Source organism: Siniperca chuatsi, linkage group LG13 (genome assembly GCF_020085105.1).
Source record: "Siniperca chuatsi isolate FFG_IHB_CAS linkage group LG13, ASM2008510v1, whole genome shotgun sequence".
Classification (NCBI taxonomy): Eukaryota; Metazoa; Chordata; class Actinopteri; order Centrarchiformes; family Sinipercidae; genus Siniperca; species Siniperca chuatsi.
The window spans coordinates 24,397,884-24,419,068 of record NC_058054.1 but is presented as its reverse complement, the minus strand read 5'-3'; the positions used below and the strand labels follow the sequence as shown (position 1 = coordinate 24,419,068).

The window sequence follows — 21,185 nt, the reverse complement described above, 5'->3', positions numbered from 1 at the left end:
TAGTCTAATGACGGGAGTATACTGGGTACCTGGGTAATCGAGGAAACTCAAGAGATTCTTCTCCGTAGCTAACAGTGGCTAGCCGGCTAATCTTCTGGACAACGCAGTAGTGTTTTTTTAATTGTCCGTTTCAATGTCCATGCCTTTTAGTCCTCTATATTACAGTGATTTTCTAATACGCCGTCAGTGACAAAAGTGAGGCAGACGCCAACGGACACGTTTAAATACGCTGGGGGTTTGGTCACTGTTGTTTTCTCCCAGGATGCTAGCATATAAGCAAGCCAGCTAGTTAGCCAACCTGCTAAAGTACCCAAATAGCAGCACTGTCCGGATGCTCTGAACAGCAACGCAGCGGATTTTGGGGAGTTTCTAGTCGGCCTTGCATGATGTCAAGCAACCGGCCACAGCAAATCGCTGGTGGGGCGAGTTCAGTGCCCAGCACAAGTAGCAGCAGCACAGGAGGGACTGGGAACACAAACGGTGGCAGTGGGAGCAACGCCGTAACAAGTAATGGTAACAATTCTGGAAATGTGGTACCGTCCCGGACCGGGGAGGGCGGCTTATCGGTGCCAACTTTGGCCGCCGTGCCGTCGTCCCGGGGCGGTTTTGCTTCTCTGAGCAGACCCTCTGCGTCCCCAGGCAGCAGAAAGAAAACCCTCCATCAAACACCCCTTTACAACGGCCTCTTGAATTCGTACGAAGATAAAAGCAACGATTTTGTCTGGTTAGTTTTCTCTGGATTGATTGTGAAAGACTGCTTTTGGAAAATGTTCTTTTCTGTAGATTCTAGTTGCGTGGTATTGAAAGCTTACTGTGAATGTTTCAAAAGTTTCAAATCAAAATTTTGACATGCACTTAACATGGCTTTTTGTCTACTTTTCCAGTCCCATTTGCTTCGAAATGATAGAAGAGGCACACATGACAAAGTGTGGGCACAGTTTCTGGTAAGTGTTCAGTGGGAGGTGAGGCAGTGGGACAGTTGTTTCACAGCAAATGATTTGAAGTTTGTTTGAGAACAATGACACACCCGTTGAGGAGCTGTTTAATGGCAAAATGTAGAAAAAAGGTAGGCTCGCATATACAAGATTGTCAGAAATAACTATTGTCAGTTGTCAAAGACTTTGCCAAAAAAAATAACCATGCACATTTCATCTATTAATGATGCTTACAGGTAGGGACGGAAGAAGACTCTACTTTCTTCTAAAACCAAAACGTTTGGTTTATGGTTTCCCCACTTCAATAAACCAAAACCAGTCTTTGAATCACTGTTAAAAGCCACTTTTTTTGCACTTGCAAAATATTTCGTAGTATTTGTTAGATGATTTGGACTGGAAATGTGGCATGAATGATCAGACTATGTGTTCACATGTAGGTGGAGTGACTATTGATGTCAAACAGGAAGAAAATAGTGCAACAAAAGGTTAAAACATTTACTATAAAGATGTCCAAAAGCAACATGAGAATAGAGAAGTCAAATTTGTCGCTTGGCATAGTTTTACACGGGCATTTCAGCACCATTAGGCATGGCTTAACTTAATTACTTGTAACTCACACTGTAACAGTGTTCTTTTGTCCTCATTTTCTTGTACTGTTTGAGTTATTTCCACAGTATTCAGTTGTTTCTCCCTCCTGCAGTTTCAAGTGTATCCGCCAGAGTCTGGAGGACAGCAACAGATGTCCCAAGTGTAACTATATTGTCGATAACGTGGATCAGCTTTACCCAAACTTTCTTGGTAGGTATTTAAATCAGAAGGTTGAGGTTTGTTTTTGTCTAAGGTGTTGCTCTATATTTTTTTTTTCTGCCTTCACTAATGATCAGAAAACAATTCTGAAATGCAAGTGTTGGAAGCATCGGTCCTATGAATTTATGTATTTGCATGTCAAGACACAGTTGTCTCATAGCGCATATCCACTGTACTGTACGACATAATGATCTTAGAATTAAATAATTAGATTTTTTTGTTTGACATGTGTATAATGTTTGTTACAATGAAGTAAAAGGAAGATTCTGTGAATTAATGAAATTCTTTAAGTTTAAAATTAATTTAAAATGAGGGTCAGCAAAAGCATGCACACTCCTTGTGTCATCTGGACTTAAACGTATCAGTGATAAATAGTTCATCAAATACATACATGTATGTAATGCTGCTTGTTTTCACATCCTGAACAAGACAGACTCCAGGTGAAGTTCACTTATAAAGTGCTATTAAAGTCTACTGTATGTGTTTTTGAAAGTATAGCCATCATGGTAATGAAACTGGTAGTGATATCATTGCTATCTCTATTTTATTTACCACAGCTAAACTGGCTCACCCAAAGTATCATTGCTTTACTGTTTAAAGGACCAGTGTGTAACATTTAGGAGGCTCTATTGGCAGAAATTGAATACAATATTCATGAGTATGTTTTCATCAGTGTATAATCACCTGAAACGAATAATCGTTGTGTTTTCATTACCTTAGAATAAGCCCTTTATATCTACAGAGGGAGCGGGTCCCCTTCCTTCCATGGAGGCCGCCATGTTGCACCGCCATGTTTCTACAGTAGCCAAACCAAACAGACAAACCAAAGACTGGCTCTAGATAGGGCCTTTAGCGAGTTTCGCAGCCACTGTAGTTTCTCCTACACGCTTGGAAGGGGAGGGTGAGGCAAGTGGTATTCAAATGGTAGCAAACTGCAATTTCACCACTAGATGCCACCAAATCCTACACACTGCTCCTTTAAGTCGCAGTCTGGTTGTGTTTCTGTCTTATACTTACGTAGCTTTTCCAACTTTCACCACCCACCCCTACCCCGTTCCAGTAAATGAACTGATCCTTAAACAGAAACAAAGGTCGGAGGAGAAGAGACTAAAATTAGATCATCCTGTAAGTACAACACATACATACTGTAACTTCTTTGTTTCTCTCTTTCTGTGAATACTGTGAAAGTCACACATTCTTATTTTCGCTCTCACATTGATCGAAAAGTCAGTTACTTGTAACTGATCAGTGTCTCTGACCCCCAGAATGGGTCTAGGTGGCAGGTGTTCCAGGATGTGTTGAGTCCTGACCAGGAGAACTTGGACCTGGCAAATGTCAATCTGATGCTGGAACTCCTGGTCCAGAAGAAGAAGCAGCTGGAGGCGGTAAGTAAGGGTCTAAGGGTGATCAGACACGCATTTAACTTTCTTTGGTTCCAACCATTTCTTACATTTTGCATCTGTATTTTGGCTGCTTAGAATCACATAGGACAATATTCCATGATTAAAAAGTGTAATTATGATTATTTGAGTCACAGATGACTCATAACCTGTTATTCCATTCCAACATACAGTCACTTACCAAATGCAAGATTCACACAGATTGATGGGGGTTAATCATGCACGAGAGTTAAGTTCGACAGCATGATTATAACAGATTAATGCTAGTAGGTTACACTGAAAAATGGGTGGTATAGTGAATCCAGGGTATCTGTAAGTCTGTAGCATTGCATTCAGTTCCCTCTAAAAAGGTATTTAAAAGTCTGCAACAGTGGATTGTACATGCAGGAGGCTGTTCAGTCCTTTCTGTGGAGTTTCAGTCAGCATCAGACCTGTAGCAAACACTGTTGCTGCTGCTTGCTGCAGTAGCTAGGAAGCTTATCATTTCATAAGGGTGAAGTGTCAATTTTAGCAAAAACTAAGTAATCATTTTTTAATCTGTTAAGCCATCCATCAATAAATAAATGAATATAATTACCTCCACTCACTGTACTGACAAATGTGATTATACATGTCAAAAACTTTACTTATTCTTAATAAATAATTGTGGGCCCTATTGTCCCTACTGGTTTTCTGTAATTCTTGTATTGGTATCACAGTGAAAAAGGTGTTAGATAGCATTCTATGTGTTTTTTAAACTAAAGGTCTTTAAAAATCTTATTAAATATAATTTGGTGAACACTGCAGAAACCCTGGAATCTGTGGTTAGAACTGTCGCCTCACATCAGGAAAGTGCTGGGTTTGAATCTGTTTGCATATCCCCTGCAACTCTCGGCAGCGGCAGATGGCCGCCCACCTTTGAGTCTGGTTCTGCTTGAGGTTTCTGCCTCTTAAAGGAAGTTTTTCCTTGCCACTGTTGCCAAGTGCTTGCTCATGGTGGGATTTGTTGGGTCTCTGTAAATATTATTATAGAATACGGTCTAGACCTGCTCTATAGGAAAAGTGCAATGAGATAACTTCTGTTATGAATTGGCGCTATATAAATTGAATTGAACTGAACTGAACTCTGCACAGGACATGTTTTGGACCATAACCATTTGTCTTGACTTGATAAAAGATAAAATAATTTAAAAAAATAATTTAAGAGTCTCCACATTTTCTTCTTGAAGGACAACAAAGGAATTTCATTAAAATCAGAGTTGTATATAATGGTTTTCTGAGCATGACAGCAGGCACTATACTAGCTTTTATACAGTAGACATGCAGTAAACTTTATAGGTGGTTTAGTAGTTGCTCAGAAACATGTTGCTCTGCTGTGTCACGCTGTGCTCCGTTATCATTACCCTTCTTCTTTCCCGTCACTGTTTTGTAGTTGGTTAATTTTGAGACAAGAAGACACCGTTTGTAAAAGTTTATAGTTTGTCATGTTATCCTGCATTGCTCTGTGTACAATAGTGCATCTTAAAAAACTGCAAACATTTGACTGATGTGGTTCGACTCGGGGGCTTTTGACTGATGATTCCAGTCAGCGACGGCAGAGCTCATCCTGTAAATGTGGTCCTCTTAGAGAGACGACAGCATGAGCATTGACATATATTGGAATTACATCTTCCATTAGTTGTCATTTTTGTGCAAGGAGATGCTTCAGGCTGTGTTGAAAGAGTTAAGAGTTGTTCAAGGTTCTGAGGAAAGAAGCTGCTCCGTACGGCAGCAGATACTTTATCGCTTGCCAGACAGCAGCAGGGTAAACTTTTTAAAAGCCTTTTAGTATCCTTCTCCACCTCAGCTCCACTGATGTAGATCGCTCTGTCAGAATAGCCTGTAACATCCCCTTTTTGTGTCTTTTACAATCCATGCAATATGAAAACAAGTAACAGGAAAAGAGAAGTAGGAGCCACAACCTATCCTGTTGACTTATGTTCTGTCACATCAGCACTCTCTTAGTGTTAAAATCCTAACTAGCTTTGAAATTGATTTGCCTCACATGCAAGGAGAAATTTCACTGAGTATCTGGTATCTGCTTTTGAATTGCAAACACTCTACAAGATTAGCAAGGAACAGTGCATTGTTCACATTGTCAAGATTGCCTTCCAGAGGGAGCTACACACAATCTTTAGCTTTCTCTCTGTTCAACACACTTATATTTATTTCCCTCACACACCCACATGCACGCACACCACATGCACAAACACGCGGGACGTCTCTGTCTGAATGTCATATGAACAGACACACACAAGAGCTAGTCCAGTAACCAATAGGCTGTTGCACATGTATTGCTATCTGTGTATTTGTGTGTCAAAGTAACAAATTGCAAAACAGAAATGTCAAAGATGATTCTAACTCTCACCTGGTGCAAGTTCTCCTCAACTCTTCTTTCTTTGTGTATGTTTGATATGTCTTGAAGGACACATTAGCTTGTAGACAGTTCTAGACACTGACTCTTTCCTCCCTCATAGTTGTTCATCAAACCTTTAAGCTACACTAGCCTGTTGTCTCTCTTCATAGTTGCCATATCTATTCATCTTGTTGATTTGTTTCTCAAGTTGATTCAGAGAGTAGTGTCATAAAAGCAGAGGTGCAACCTTACACATTTTTGCAGATGTCAAACAGCCTTGAGGTGGGTACACAAGAAACAAAAGAATATATTTGACAGTTACAGTGGTTGCAAACTGCCATTTCACCGCTACATTCCACTAAACCCTACATACTGCTCCTTTAAGCAAACATTGATAGAAATATCTGCAGTGGGTGCTGTGGCTTACCTTCTATGGTGTTTTGTATTAGTTTAGGCCACATAAAGAAATGGCCAAATAAGAGCATCAGTCCAAAATATGACTTGACTTCCTGCTCTCGGTTAATTTTGTTATGCTAGACATTTGAAGCATGAGAAACTTCTAGCCACAGTTGTCAAAAATTGTCTTTCAACACCCATAAACCCTTGGGTTTGGGATTGTTTCCTGTAGTTGAATTGAATAACATACTCGCTCCTAATAATCTGTTCCTTATTTTGATCATTCTTTTCTTGACAACAGAGCTTTAGTTTGCAGTGCTTTAGTTTGAGTGGAAGTACCAGGGATGGAAAGAGTACTAGGATATTTTATTCAAGTAAAAGTACTGTAACTTTAAAGAAATCTTACTCAAGGAGAAATAAAATTACTTGTGAAAAAATGTATTTAGATAAAAGTGTACAGTTGGTCTGTTAAAATGTACTCTGAATAAACGTGCAATGTTGCTAGGCAATGCAGTGGTTGTTGACATTTGCCACTGGAGAGTGTATTACAGTCATCAGTGAGTTTGTTGTTGTATTCAACTGTCTGAATGGCATCCTGTGAGCCTTGCACTCCTTTAAGTCCTCCACCATGGATAGGAATATAACAAATCTAATCACTTTTGAGCTGAATTAGCACTCTGCAGTCACAACTGTGACAGGGATGACCAGTCAAAAACAGCAGAAAGCTTGTGCACACCTCACCACAAGTTCCTTTAGTGAACTTATAAGTCACTGTTAGAGCATCCACCATGCGCACGTTAGCTAGAATCAGCATGCACCTGTGGGTCACGCAACATTTTGGGTGTGTTTGATTTGGTGTCACTTTGGGCTGTGCTCTCCGGGTGGTGTATTAAATCAGTGATTGATTGAGGTAAATGCAACCTTGTTCACAAATTGCTAGGCCGGGCCCGGGTGCATTCTCATTCCTCACACCCCCTTAAGTCCAAAACACACCTCCGCCCCTATGTACAGACCCCACACAGGTTGCAGCTGGGCACGCGCCAGTGTTCTTGGACGCAGCGCAGCGCAACCCTTGACACCACTGTCCTATTTCTAGCATTGCCGCTCTTGAAAAAACGCTTTTTTCCAGAGAAAAAGCTATTTTGTACTTCAATACAATGTTGACCCAACTACAGATGTTATTTACTAGTTTGTTGCTTGCTTTTCACTGCAGTGTTAACTATTTCACTTGTGCCTGCATCTACAAGGCTAAAATTAAATAAACTCCACTCGCTCCCTGCTTGTACATCCTGGCTCCCGTGGTGGCAGCTCGATTTCCTGTCCTCACTTCTTGTTGTCGCTGTCTTTCGTGTGTGTAGATCATTGACTATATATAATATATACACATACGGTGTATGGTGTAGATCAATGGATGAGCACTTGACGTGTGTAATATGCCACCCTGCGTCTGCAGTGTTTTTCCACTTTACACTCCACCAATGAACGTAATACATTCAGAACATGTATCTTTTCCAGAGTGTCACTTTACTGGACATGGAGCTCTGCCCTCCTGCGGTCACAGAAACACCAGCAGCTTCTTCTCTGCTCTAGCTTCTTTTCTTCTGTTCCATTCTCACATGGTTTATCAGGACTATAACAGATGCGATTCAAGTACAATACTTGAAATAAAGAATACTTAAGTAAAAGTAAATGACAGATTTTTAAAAATACTCAAAAAATACAAGGACACAAAAAACAACTTTGTTACAGTAATGAGAGTAAATGTAATTCGTTATTTCCACCCTTGGGAAGTACAATTGAAGAAGAAATGAGTGTGTGTATGTCAATGTGAACCTCAGAATGTGTACAATTAAGAGGCTAAAGCAGTACCTTCTAAATTGGTTTTCTATATAATTGTAGGACCCCAGGACCTGGGGTCTCATTGATAAAACAATGCGTAGGATCCTTACTAAAAGTGTACATGTACACAAAAGCTGAAAATGCCGTGTGCTAAAAAGAATTCAGATTTATAAAACCGTGCATATGCACACCTACAGGCAACTTGCCCTTCATAAATCACAGTCCACTTGGAAATGTGTGGATCAGCCTCATATCCCGCCCTCTACACGCCCACATTCACATTCAACCATAAATAGTCAATGCAAAGCACCACATGGATAATGATGCATATAAATGAGCCTGCTTACTGTGAATCATGGCAACAACAGCCAACAGGAAGACGAAAAAAATTACTTTTTGTGACACAGAAATCGAGGTGCTTGTGAGGTGGAGGTTAGAAAGCACATATTGTTTGATGGCCACAGCAGCGGGGTCACAAACAAAAGAACATGCAGCGAGTCTAACAGAATTATATTATTCCCAAAAGGGTCTTCAGGCAGAAAGGTAAACATTATATATTGTTGATCATATCAAACACACACATGTCGGCTATTTCCCGCTGCTAACAGCCGGTTGCAAGAAACCTCAGAGTGGTTAGTAGCCAGCCTACTTGTATTTGTACCGGAATGGCGCGGTTCTGTCTAATGCTGGACCCAGTTCAGCACATAGATCCAAGAGCACAGCAGGTAATCTAAATCGGCCAGCACGGGCCAGGACATCTTCGTGGTCCCTGAACACTCGCTCCCTCTTGATCCTTCCATTCGTGTTGTCCTCTGCAGTGCCAGTGGATACATCAGGCAACATTACGCACGAGTGCCACCGCAGTATTTATGTGTACAGCAATCATACTGATTACTTCACACTTTACCAAAATGATCGCGCTGTTCAGTGGCATACCCCACCCTGGGATATCATTTGAAGGTGGAATACATTTTTTTCTGTCAGTTTTGTTATGCTTGGCCTGCATTATGATTAGGACTGATAATGAGGGTATGGAGTGTAGTGATTGTGCGAGAGCTGTCACTTTTCAGACTTTGCTAATTTACACAATCCATATTGATTTAATATTTGAGTTGGCTTATATCTTTTACAATTGAAAGGTGCTTAAGGAATAGTTATGGGTCACTACAAGCGCAAGTACAAATAACATTGCTGGTTTGAATGTTCGTGGATCTATAATTAACATTTTATATTAAGTGAAATGAAATGTATGAGAGGAATCATTATACAATCTGGTTTTATTTCACCACCTCATCTGCGTCGCCAGTTTCCCCTGTCTCCCAATTCTCAACTAGCGCACGACACACTGGCGACTAAAAATGTTTTTTGTATGATCTTATTATCTCTTTAGAGGATAAGCAAAGGTATTCTGTGGTTTCACTTGCAGTTGAGATTATGTATGTAATCATATGTCTGTCTCACCACTAGGAATCCCAAGCAGCTCAGAGACAGATCCTCATGGAGTTCCTTAAAGAAGCCAGGAGAAACAAGAGAGAGGTACTGTTGTTTTTATATTCATATTATAATTGTACTGATGTACAAAGACTGGTCTGTTGGGAACACAATGCAAGTGAAAATGAAAATATTAAATATTTTATGTATTGGAGAAAACTCAACTTTGTACAAATAAAACACAGTAACAAAAAATAAACAAAGTTTTAAGTACGTGTGTAAAAAAACAATCTATATGTCATGAAACAGTTTTAAAAAATGTCCACAAGCAGGCATACTTATGTGTTTCTGGCTCTGTCAACAGCAACTAGAGCAACTACAGAAAGAGCTCAACTTTCTTGAAGAGGACATTAAGCGTGTTGAGGTAACAGAGAACCTATAGCCCTCCTTCATGTGTTACCAAACCCTCATTCACAGTATGTTCTAAATGGAAAGGTAGAGGAGCAGTACACAGGATTATGAAATCATATTGTGAAATGGCAACAACTGGAGTTACTCGTCATCACAGCTTGAAATTGACAAACATGTTATTACTGTAATTTTCCAGGAAATGAGCGGGCTGTACTCTCCAATGATGGAGGCAGAGTGTACGGTGCCTAATGTTGAGGCTCCCTCACCAGCACCCAGGTATAGCTGATCTCTGTGCTCTAACAAATTATATTTATACTTACAGCAATTGAGTGCATCATCAACACAGTACAATCAACCAAATTCAGCTTCTTTGTTTACTAAAACAGAAACCCATTCACAGCACAGATGGTCCTTACTGATGAAAATGGTGGTGTGAAAAGGTGTTTGCCCCGTTCCTGATTTCTTTTTTTTTTGCATGTTTGTCACACTTAAATGTTTCAGATCATCAAACAAATTTAAATATTAGTCATAGATAACACAAGTAAATACAAAATGCAGTTTTTAAATGAAGGTTGTTATTATTAAGGGAAAACAAAATCCAAACCTAGATGGCCCTGTGTGAAATAGTGATTTCCCCCTAAACCTAATAACTGGTTGGGCCACCCTTAGCAGCAACAACTGCAATCAATCAAGCGTTTGCGGTAACTAGCAATGCAAGTTGCAAATTACAGCGCAACACTTTTTCACACCACTATATATATTATAGTCAAGATGTTATGGGCTTCTGTATTACTGTATAGTGTGCCTTATGTGTTTTTTTTGTTTGTTGAGTAGCTGCAGTAGTATTATTGAGCCACCAGACTACAGCCAGCCTCCAGGATTTGGTGGAACAACCCAGGTAAGTCAGAGAAACACACATACTGTTTGGCTGATTGCTTGTAAATCAATTTCTAACCCTCTTTGAGAGTCAGATATTACTGTTATTATCATGAACTTGTTGGATTTTACTTGACTTGTAATATGGATGCAGGCCCTTGGTTTTGCCTCCAAAGGAATATGAGAAAAAAGTCCCTCAAAAAACAAGTCCGTATGACTTATTGTTTTGCCAGGGGAAGAGACAGACCTGGTACAACAGCACCCTGGCATCAAGGAGGAAGAGGCTGACGGCTCATTTTGAAGATCTGGAGCAGTGCTACTTCTCCAACAAAATGTCGCGCATCACAGGTATTAATCCTGCAGAGAATGGTGGCATCATTCTCTCACAGTTGTTGACAATTTCTCGAGAAACATCTGTTGTCAGACAAGTATGTGGTGTTCTGATTCTGTACGTCACTGGAGAACAGTTGCATGAAGGGAGGACATGGATGGATGGTAGTGTCTGCCTCACCCCAGTGTTATTGCTAAAGTTACTATTTCTTAAAATGAAGACCACATTTACCACAAACCTCACTGCCTGCTGTCTCAGAGTGGGTGTTTCTGATGAAGTCTCGGCTCTTAGCAGGGCTCATCGCATCGGAATTATGACACCATCATTCTCTTTTGTGCTGCAAGGCAACCCAACAGGTTTCCAGAGAAACCTGACATGGTTGCACAGGTTGGTTATTATATTAATGTGAAAAGAATTAATTGCTGTTAAAATGTGACATGAAGCTCCTTCAACATTCATTATGGTTATATTTTCCCTTTTTTTCCCCATAACATAATATTGTATATAGTTCATGTCCATTGCTCCTTGTGAACAGTATTCTGATAGTGTGTGTCTGTTGTGTTCAGACGAAGGCAGGAATCTGAACCAGCTGGATGACTTTATGGAGTGTCTGTCTAAATTCACCCGCTACAACTCCGTGCGGCCGCTCGCCACCCTCTCGTACGCCAGTGACCTCTATAACGGCTCCAGTATTGTCTCCAGGTACAAAAAAGAAATGACTGAACTTGTATATTGGTCTTATACACTTTGTGACATTGGTCTTTGAGGGCTTGGGGTGTGATTAACATTTTGTATAGAATTGGCTGGCTTTATGATGTTTTCCTGTTACTATCCATTGTAACGAGAGGCGGCACAAACGTTTTCTATCAGTATTATCTTTTTCAACCCACTAACTATCAATGACTGTATTCTCACATGTGTTTCAGTATTGAGTTTGACCGTGACTGTGACTACTTTGCCATCGCTGGTGTTACCAAGAAGATCAAGGTCTTTGAGTACGGCACAGTGATTCAGGATGCAGTAGACATCCACTACCCTGTTAATGAAATGACCTGCAATTCTAAAATCAGGTAGGGGAAATAATACTGGGGCATGTGTTGAGCATGTCTGTATAGATCAAACTCATGTTTCATAAAATGCTCTTTCTAGGTCATAGATTTGAAAAAACATACTTAATCAAAATCATTCTAGAAACCAAGGCCTGAGTCAAAAGAAATGGTGAATGAAGCACTTATTAAGACTGTGAACTTGAATCTTAAAGTGAAAGTGATCCCAATCTTCTTTGTTGTAGCTGTATCAGCTGGAGCAGCTATCACAAGAATCTTTTGGCCAGCAGTGACTATGAGGGTACTGTCATCCTGTGGGATGGATTCACTGGCCAAAGGTCCAAAGTCTACCAGGTATGACACTTAGGTCTTAGAGCATCACTTTTTTCATAAGGGGTCAATTTCCATTCTTAAATGGAATTTTCAACACTGTTAAATTGCGCATTTGACTACATGGATCGCTTAGTTTAAACTATCCATTTTAATGTTTGTCTTGTGACAGCTTTTTATGGTTTCCTCTGCTTTCTTTTCAGGAACATGAAAAACGGTGTTGGAGTGTTGACTTCAATCTGATGGACCCCAAGCTGTTAGCCTCTGGTTCTGACGATGCTAAAGGTAACAGAAGAATACTATGTCTGACAGGTTTTCAGATATAAATCATATTCTACCTTTCCAGCTTCTGTTACACCCTACTTTAACCCATGGTGAAATGTTCACTTGTCTGTTTTTGTGTTTCAGTGAAGTTATGGTCAACCAATCTTGACAACTCGGTAGCTAGCATCGAGGCCAAGGCCAATGTCTGCTGTGTTAAATTCAGTCCAACCTCCAGGTATCATCTGGCCTTTGGCTGCGCAGGTAAGTTCGGTGGGGGTCTCTGTTCAAAATCACAGGCAAATAAACTTGTTTTTCTCTCATTTTGATGTATTATTATTGTTGTACTCTGACAGGGTACACACACCTCACACCACTGCAGTTTTTTCCTTCTAGATGACTACATTTCTTTTGTAGTCACACAGACTCTGCCGGTTCAGACAAACTTCTGAAAACTTCATTTATTACTCTCCCAAAGGAGATATAAGAATTAGAAATATTCTCTTGTATACAGAAACAATCCTTCAAGTACCTAACATTGGATGAACATAGCAGCACAAAAACTCAGTTATCCAGCGGTGAATTGCCCTGGCTTATTTACCCCTTTCCCTGTGTCTCTGAGGTCCAAGTCCACTAAGCTTGGAAAAGGAAACCCCTCCTTGACCTTGAAGTTGTTTACTGTCTGGGGTAAAGCTAGGACACTGGAATAAAAGCCAGCAGGCATAGTGTTCATTCAAAAACAGAACTGATGGAGAAACACACACTAGCAAATGTCAACAAAGGCAGTGCACCATCATTTCACCATGGCTGCTTGCCTTGGTGGTTACTGGATATGACTGACACTGAGAGATGACAGCCCTTGCCCCCTCTTCTTGAGTGTTCTTTCATGCCTCCCATCTGAATGCATACCATCATTTTTTTTTGTTTGCTTACAGACCACTGTGTCCACTACTATGACCTACGCAACACTAAGCAGCCAATCATGGTGTTCAAAGGCCACAGGAAGGCAGTGTCCTACGCCAAGTTTGTCAACGGAGAGGAAATTGTTTCTGCGTAAGTCAGTTTAGCCTTAGCCAGTAAATTATATTTTTGTATATACAAGAGTTATTACAAGAAGTCCAGAGTGTCATGAATAACATCTTTTTATTTCCAAGGTATATTGTTGCAAAGACAATCTTACACCATATACTATATACTGTATGCTTATAAAATTGTCCCTATAGCAACTGCTTTACATTGCAGTGTTTACAAAAATACGTAGGTTGGCATATTTATGGCTAATAGTGTTGTTTTCTTTATGGATTTCATACAAAACTCAGATTTACAGGCTGACAATTAATAATGTTCTACCACAGATTAGTGAAAAGTGGGTTTATCAAGTCATGTCACCTAATACCCTGCAATTCTTGACTCATTATGAATTTACATCGGCAGTTCGACAGACAGTCAACTGAAGCTGTGGAACGTCAACAAACCTCACTGCCTGCGCTCCTTCAAGGGTCACATCAATGAGAAGAACTTTGTGGGCCTGGCTTCCAATGGAGACTATGTTGCCTGTGGTAAGCATTGATTCTTAAAAAAGAAAAAAAAGTACTGACCGTGTTGCAAATGAATCAGTAATACAGCATTTCCTTGATACTTGCTCAGCAGGGGCACCACTGCAAGCAAATTCCACCATTCTAGGACAAAATCTGAAACTGTTTTATTATTCATCCCCCTAGGCAATAATAACAGCACCCAGCGCCCTGTAACTATACAAATACCAATCTAACAATGATTGTAAAGAGTACGGTCTAGACCTGCTCTATAGGAAAAGCGCAATGAGATAACTTCTGTTATGAATTGGCGCTATATAAATAAAATTGATTTGAATTATAATCTTAATAAAACATCACATTTTGTGTGTGTGTGTGTGTGTGTGTGTGTGTGTGTGTGTGTGTGTGTGTGTGTGTGTTTGAACAGGCAGTGAAAACAACTCCCTGTACCTGTACTACAAAGGACTTTCCAAGACACTGTTAACATTCAAGTTTGACACAGTGAAGAGCGTCCTGGACAAGGACAAAAAGGAAGACGACACCAATGAGTTTGTCAGTGCTGTGTGCTGGAGAGCCCTGCCTGATGGAGTGAGTCCACCTCATTATTATGGTGTTGCTGTAAATTTTACATATGCTATACCAGAAGGAACATGACAGCAACTGGTTTATTAACAGCACATGTTAATGCACACCATCTCTTGTCGAGATGGAAACATGTTTGAGCTATGAAAAAGATAAATGATATACTTAAATGACGTCAGCCCACGTGATATTGTGATATGAAGAACTCACTCTTCACATTTACTTTGCCTTATTCCACAAAAGAAATTGAACAAGTCATGGTTCCCAAGAGAGTCTTTTTTTATGTCACATTTAGTTAAACAAATTGCACTATAGGTAATCAAATATCCATGAGGAACTTACACTGTGTTGTGTTTTTATTAATGATATTTTGTTTTTCAGGAGTCAAATGTACTGATTGCTGCAAACAGTCAAGGAACAATCAAGGTTTGTATTTTGAAACTTTGAAATAAGACATGCTAATAACCTGGGGTCTCATTTATAAAATAGTGCATAGGATCCTTACTGAAAGTGTACGTGCACACAAAAGCTAAAAATGCCGTGTGTCAAAAAGAATTCAGATATATAAAACTGTGCATAAGAACACCTGTAGGCAACTTTCCCTTTTCTAAATCACAGTCCACCTGGAAATGTGTGGATCAGCCTCATATCCCGCCCTCTACACGCCCACATTCAACCATAAATAGATAATGCAAAGCACCACATGGATACTGATGCATATAAATGAGCCTGCTTACTGTGAATCATGGCAACAGCCGAGAGGAAGACGAAAAAAATGACTTTTTCGGACACAGAAATCGAGGTGCTTGTGGGCTGCTAGCCTACTTGTATTTGTACTAGAATGTCACAGTTCCGTCGAGTTGGTCTGTCTAATGCCGGACTCAGTTCAGCGCATAGATCCAAGAGCACAGCTCTAGGGAAACTAAATTGGCATAGGCCTTTTAGCCAGTCATCATCATGGGCCAGGAAATCTTCGTGGTCCCTGAACACTCGCTTCCTCTTGATCCTTCCATTCCTCTGCAGTGCCAGTGCATACATCATGCAGCATTACATCCCAGTGTCACCGCAGTATTTATATGTGTACAACAATCATACTGATTACTTCAGACCTTACCAAAATGATCACGCCATTCAGTGGTATCCCCCACCCTGTAGTTTCGTAATGCTTGGCCTGCATTTTGATTGATAATGAGGGTATGCGAGAGCTGTCACTTTATTTCCAGACTTTGCTAATTTACACAATCCATATATGCAGGTGGTGAAGATGTGCCGGGTGAGAAGGCAGAGTGTGTGTGCGCCACCGTGGTTTCTCAGTGCGCTGTGCGCCTGACAGCACAGTCGTGTTCACTGCAGTGATTTTACATAGAAAAACTATATAACGACTAAAATTGTACTTATGGGTCACCACAAGCGCAAGTACAAATAACATTGCTGGTTTGAATGTTTATGATAACGTGGATCTACAATTAACATTTTATATTAAGTGAAATGAAATGTGCGAGAGGCATCATTAAACAGTCTGGCTTCAGTTCACCACCTCACCATCTGCGGCACCAATTTCCCCTGTCTCCCAATTCTCCTGTTAGGTTAGATCACAACTTTTGCATGGGAAGTGCCATACGCCTTTTTCAGGCCCTGTTTTGTGCAACGGTTATAAATGAGACCCCAGAGCCCTACTGCATCAGGTGCCAGATTATTTTATCATGCCTAGTTAGAGCTGAATCAATTGATTGACAGAAAACTAGCATTGACTGAACTTGCAGAATGTTTGACATTTTTGCTTGAAAAATGGCCGAAATAATTAATTGGTAGTTGCTAATTAGTTTTATGTCAATCGAGTAATCTTTTCAGATCTAATACAATAGCAACCTGCTTTTTGCAGGTTAACCTTTATGATGTTTTAAAGGCACATCCATAATCCAAATGCAATGCCTTTACATATGGACTATGACAGAACAAATGTCAAACTACAGTTTCTGGATGCTTTGTACAAAAAAGGAAATGCCATTCACCTTCCTTGCACAGGGTGGCGGCAGAAGTCTCAGTGGCAGAAATTGAAAAACCTCACTACATCAAATTAAAATGATCTGCATGGCTAGATACCACAAAGGTTAAGTGGGAAAGTTTATCTGGGTGAACTGTACCTTTTTTATATTGTCTCAAAATGTCTTCCTTTATCTGCCTTTGTGGCCTATATTGTATAGCCTACAATAACAGGAGCTATTATATAAGTAATTTTTTTTCACTACACCGTGACTGTGTGGTGAAACTGTGGATTTTGGGGTTTCAGGTCCAGTCTACATTACATACAGAACAGAGCAAAGCTGATTTTCCAATTGTGTTTGTCCATCCATGGAAAATTTCCATCCATGTGGTATAAACATGCTAAAACTGGCCTTGTATACCTTCAGCAATACAGATACAGCTTTTATTGTTACCTATCAAAGCAATGCCTGAGCTCATCTTATTGTCTCAACTCTTAGACGGTGACAGCTCGCTACAGATGTGATAACAGGTCTATCTTTTCTCTCCATACAGGTACTTGAGCTCGTCTGAAGGGACACCATATCTTCAGTGTGTGATCGAACCACCATCAGCCTCTCTTTGTTTGGTAGAGGATCAGTCTGATGCAGGGAGCACACAGGCTGCCTGCTGAATTAGGATACCCGACAACACCAGGAGAGCTGAAATAGAACTGAAGCTGTCTTATTTTAATGAGCTACAAATTACAGACAGCAGTAAAGACTTTGGACCAGTACATCAGTATAGCAGGAGAAGATGTGCTGTCATTTTACAGCAAAAAAAACAGAGGACCTAGCTTGGGCACAAATGGAACAAGTGACTTTAGAAAGCATTTTTGTTTCTTTTCAGTAAAGTTATATCAGCTACAATAAAACACCTCTTTATGGTTTTAGGTCAAATCAAAACTTGTACCTTTTTTAATTAAGTTTTTGCTCTCATGGGTACATCCAGCCAAACGCTACTAGTGTGATGCATTTTCCTTTTTAAAGGCCAAAGCACAAGACAAAACGACATGCAAAAATGATGTCTTCACATGAAGCTTTTAATCCCCCCTCATTGTTTGTCAGTCCTCTGTTTTTCCCCTTTATGTGTAGTTTTTGTGTTTTTTGAGATTGAGAGAAACCAGTTTTAATAAATATGACTTGAATTTCATTCTGTCAAGCGTATCGTCAGTCCCTTTTCTGGCTTAAGAGTGTAGAATGTGAGGTAGTGAACAGAAATCAAGGAAGACCAGTGGATTATGGAAATGTTGAGAAACTCGTCTGATATTTCTGTTACTATCGGAACAAAATGAGATTTGATATGTTCGTCTGTGATCACAGCGATTTCTCATGTAATTTAAAGCATTGATCCACAGTGCTATATCAAACTGGATTATTTTTCCACATACGTGAGCTGTTTGTTGCTTGTTGAAAAATGAAACCTCACAGAATCAGATTTAGTTCTTTTTAAAGTAGCAATGGAATTACTCTTCACATACTGTAGGTTAAAACATCTGATCTGAACTGAGCTGCATTGTAACGTCAGGCTGTCAGTTTCTGTGGAGTGGTGATCATTGACATGGAGAGGATTTGGTAAACACCGCCAAGACCTACCTATTTTATGATAACTGAGTGAGAGAGGTGTTTTGTATTTGTATAACTGAATAAATTATTTCGAAACAATTTTATCATGTTTGGTCATATTTATATTAGATTTATTTTTTGGCATTTCAAGCATTCTCTTGACTGAGTTATGTGTTAACTGTTGGTAATGGGTAAATGTTATCTTTGCACCAGGGCTGTTATACTTCATGTGTGAAACCTATTACTGCAAGATAACTTCCATTGTGGCTCTGTTACTCAGGGAATTTCAAGCTGTCTTCTGTAATGCCATGACAAACAGTGAAAACAAAGGATTAGTGGTCTAAACAGGAAGCCTTAACTTTATGCAAAATTAAAATGACATGAACAGAAAGTTTTACAGAGAAACAAACAGAAAATAAATGAGATACAAAGGAGTACCTTCAGCAAAAGACTCATCCCCCCCAAAAAAATGCACCACAGAGCGCCACATGAAGTCATTCCGGCCTGTGGCCATCAAACTCTTTAACTCCTCCCTCTAAGTGTTGGTCTATATGACCTTAAGTTGATAAACTGGACATTGGATCATTAACATCACTGCAATACTTGAAATAATACCTGTATACCTGTGCAATATACTCTGTTTTCAGATTAATTGATTGATATTTATTCATACTTCTATTACTGCTGTGCAATATCCACCGCCTCATAATAATCTTAATAAGCTACACTTGACAGTACATGCAATACTACTTATTACTTATATTTTTATATTGTATTATTATACCGCGCGTACTTATCATCAACCGGTAATCCACTTTATACTTTACACTTATTTTAATTTTATACTTATACCCACTTGGTACTTAATTTATCTGACCTGTATTATAGTGTATTATTTTTTTGCTTAGTACTTCTATTCCTGTGTGCACTGACGTGACAGTGAGCAGCTAACAAAAGAGTTTCTATGAGTTTCTAAGATTTATGTATTGTAATAAGACAGCATTTTAATTAATATTTCTGCACATCTGCACAGGTGTTTTCAATGAATTTGGCTAATTAGACCTCTGCTCAGGTTGGAGTTAGCGGATAGCAGAGCTATGCCAGGAATTGTGTGAGGTCACTCAACTGCTTACTAATAAGAAATATAAAGATGTAAACAGCCCTCTTTCACAGCAGACATTTTGACTTGTCATAGTAGGAAAGGCACAGGTGTTACTAATAATAACAATAATAAAATAATAATACAATTTAAAAAGTGTCCCAGTAAGCCATGATAGTTTGAGCCAGCATGCACAATACCATGACCCTGAAACCAAAGCATCTATTACATGGAAATGTAATTCAGTCATCATTCATTTTATTATTTACACCTTTTCCTACTGTGACATGTCAAAATGTCTTCTGTGAAAAGAGCCTATGTCTGACCCTTTACAAATATGAGAGTGAGAGAGATGTTAGTCAGTCGGTCTGTACACGTCTGCACAGTCCTGCAAAGACATCCAATCAGGCAACCTACCCACAACACCTGTGTGGGTGGACCATGGTTGTGTAGGAACTTTAAATGTTTTAAATCTCACTTTAAACTGTAAAAAAATAAGGACATACAGTATGCATACCGTGCATTTTTGTGTAATGACTTTTTACAAGCAGTAAATGTAATATGAAATCATGGATGAGAGGCTCAACCCAGAGCTGTAGCCAGGTTTATCCAGCATTAGATGTCATGATGAAAGCCTGGCCTGAAAGCCACATTCTGTCCCAATTTGGGATGCGCAGAAAAGTATAAAAGCATGTAGTGTTGAAGTGGTGGCTAGTCTACCAAAAACGGAGAAAAGCTGTATCTGTTGATTGAGAATTTTTACTGTCACACCAGGTTTATGCAGATATTGACAAATCCCACTAATTAATCCTCTCCAGTATTGTAAATGTGAACAGCTAGTTATGAACTGTATATGAGCTGAGTGCTCTGGGTTAATTTGATTAGGTGTTAATTGATTAATGGTGGTTGGGAAGATGCTATCAGTAAAATATGACTCTTCAATAACATTTAGTGGCAGCCGTACAAAACTACATTTAAATGTTTCGAAAATTAACATATTTTGATCACTGAACAAAATCTTGGTATGTGTACTGATGCAGCCACGTGCTAATTAAACTGAGACACTCTTAACACATAGCATGGCTTAGTCAACATCATAAATCTTGCTGAATGTGTGATCTCAGATGTAATTATTTATTTTTCATTGTTTAAGGAAGGCAGAAAGTCCTTCAATCATCATTCATGCTTTGTATTTTGTATTGCACTGACTGAGGTCGTCTGTCTGTCGTACTTATCAGACAAGTCCTTCCAGGACAATAACTTATGTCTGGAGTTACTCTTTAGCTATTCCAGTCAAAGGAATGGCTAAAGGAAATCTCATGAGTGTGTCCTTCAATGGAAAGAGCCAACAGGTCATGATCTCCTCAGAGCAGACTCCAGGGAACTTTGACTTAGTCAAAATTATGGGATAAGAAAGTAGCCTGATAAAGTACCATTTTAACATAGGAAGTCAAAATGATGTTATACCAAATGACATTTTTGACTTAGAAAATCAAAATGAGATACAAAGTCAGAATTGTGACTTAAGTCAAAATGAGATTGTATCTCTTGATTTATTGATACTTCTGACTTTTATCAAGTCGAAATGATGCCGTTTAAGTGCGTTTTCTTATTCAAAACAATGAGATAGTGAGTAAAAGCAATGCCATGGTTATGACTTCTGAATAATGTAAGCATTTTGACTTAGTATCTCATGATTTTCTGTTTAAAAGTTAATATTTTGGGCGCCCTGGTAGCTCACCTGGTAGAGCAAGTACCATATATCAAGGCTGAGGCCTTACCACAGCAACCTCTGTTTGAATCAGCCTGGGCCCTTTGCTTCATGTCATCACCTCTCTCTCCCCTTCCCTCCCTGTCTCCCTCTACTGTCACTATCCAAATAAAAAAAGAAGCTAAAAGTGAATATTTTGACTTTTTTTTTATTTTTTTATTTTCACCTTCCCTA

At 39.5% G+C, this 21,185-nt stretch overlaps 1 protein-coding gene across 1 annotated transcript; it reads left to right on the top strand.

The window, feature by feature from the left end:
• Positions 1-18,240, top strand: cop1 (COP1 E3 ubiquitin ligase). The gene is made up of 20 exons (XM_044219850.1): positions 1-724; positions 885-944; positions 1,636-1,733; positions 2,803-2,867; positions 3,008-3,127; positions 9,219-9,287; positions 9,547-9,606; positions 9,790-9,869; positions 10,428-10,491; positions 10,703-10,817; positions 11,367-11,502; positions 11,727-11,870; positions 12,092-12,200; positions 12,380-12,461; positions 12,585-12,701; positions 13,373-13,490; positions 13,872-13,996; positions 14,400-14,560; positions 14,936-14,980; positions 17,093-18,240. Exons 1-20 carry the CDS (start codon positions 384-386, stop codon positions 17,108-17,110), a joined length of 2,127 nt encoding a protein of 708 aa, XP_044075785.1. The 5' UTR covers positions 1-383; the 3' UTR covers positions 17,111-18,240.
• The last annotated feature ends 2,945 nt before the right edge of the window (positions 18,241-21,185 follow it).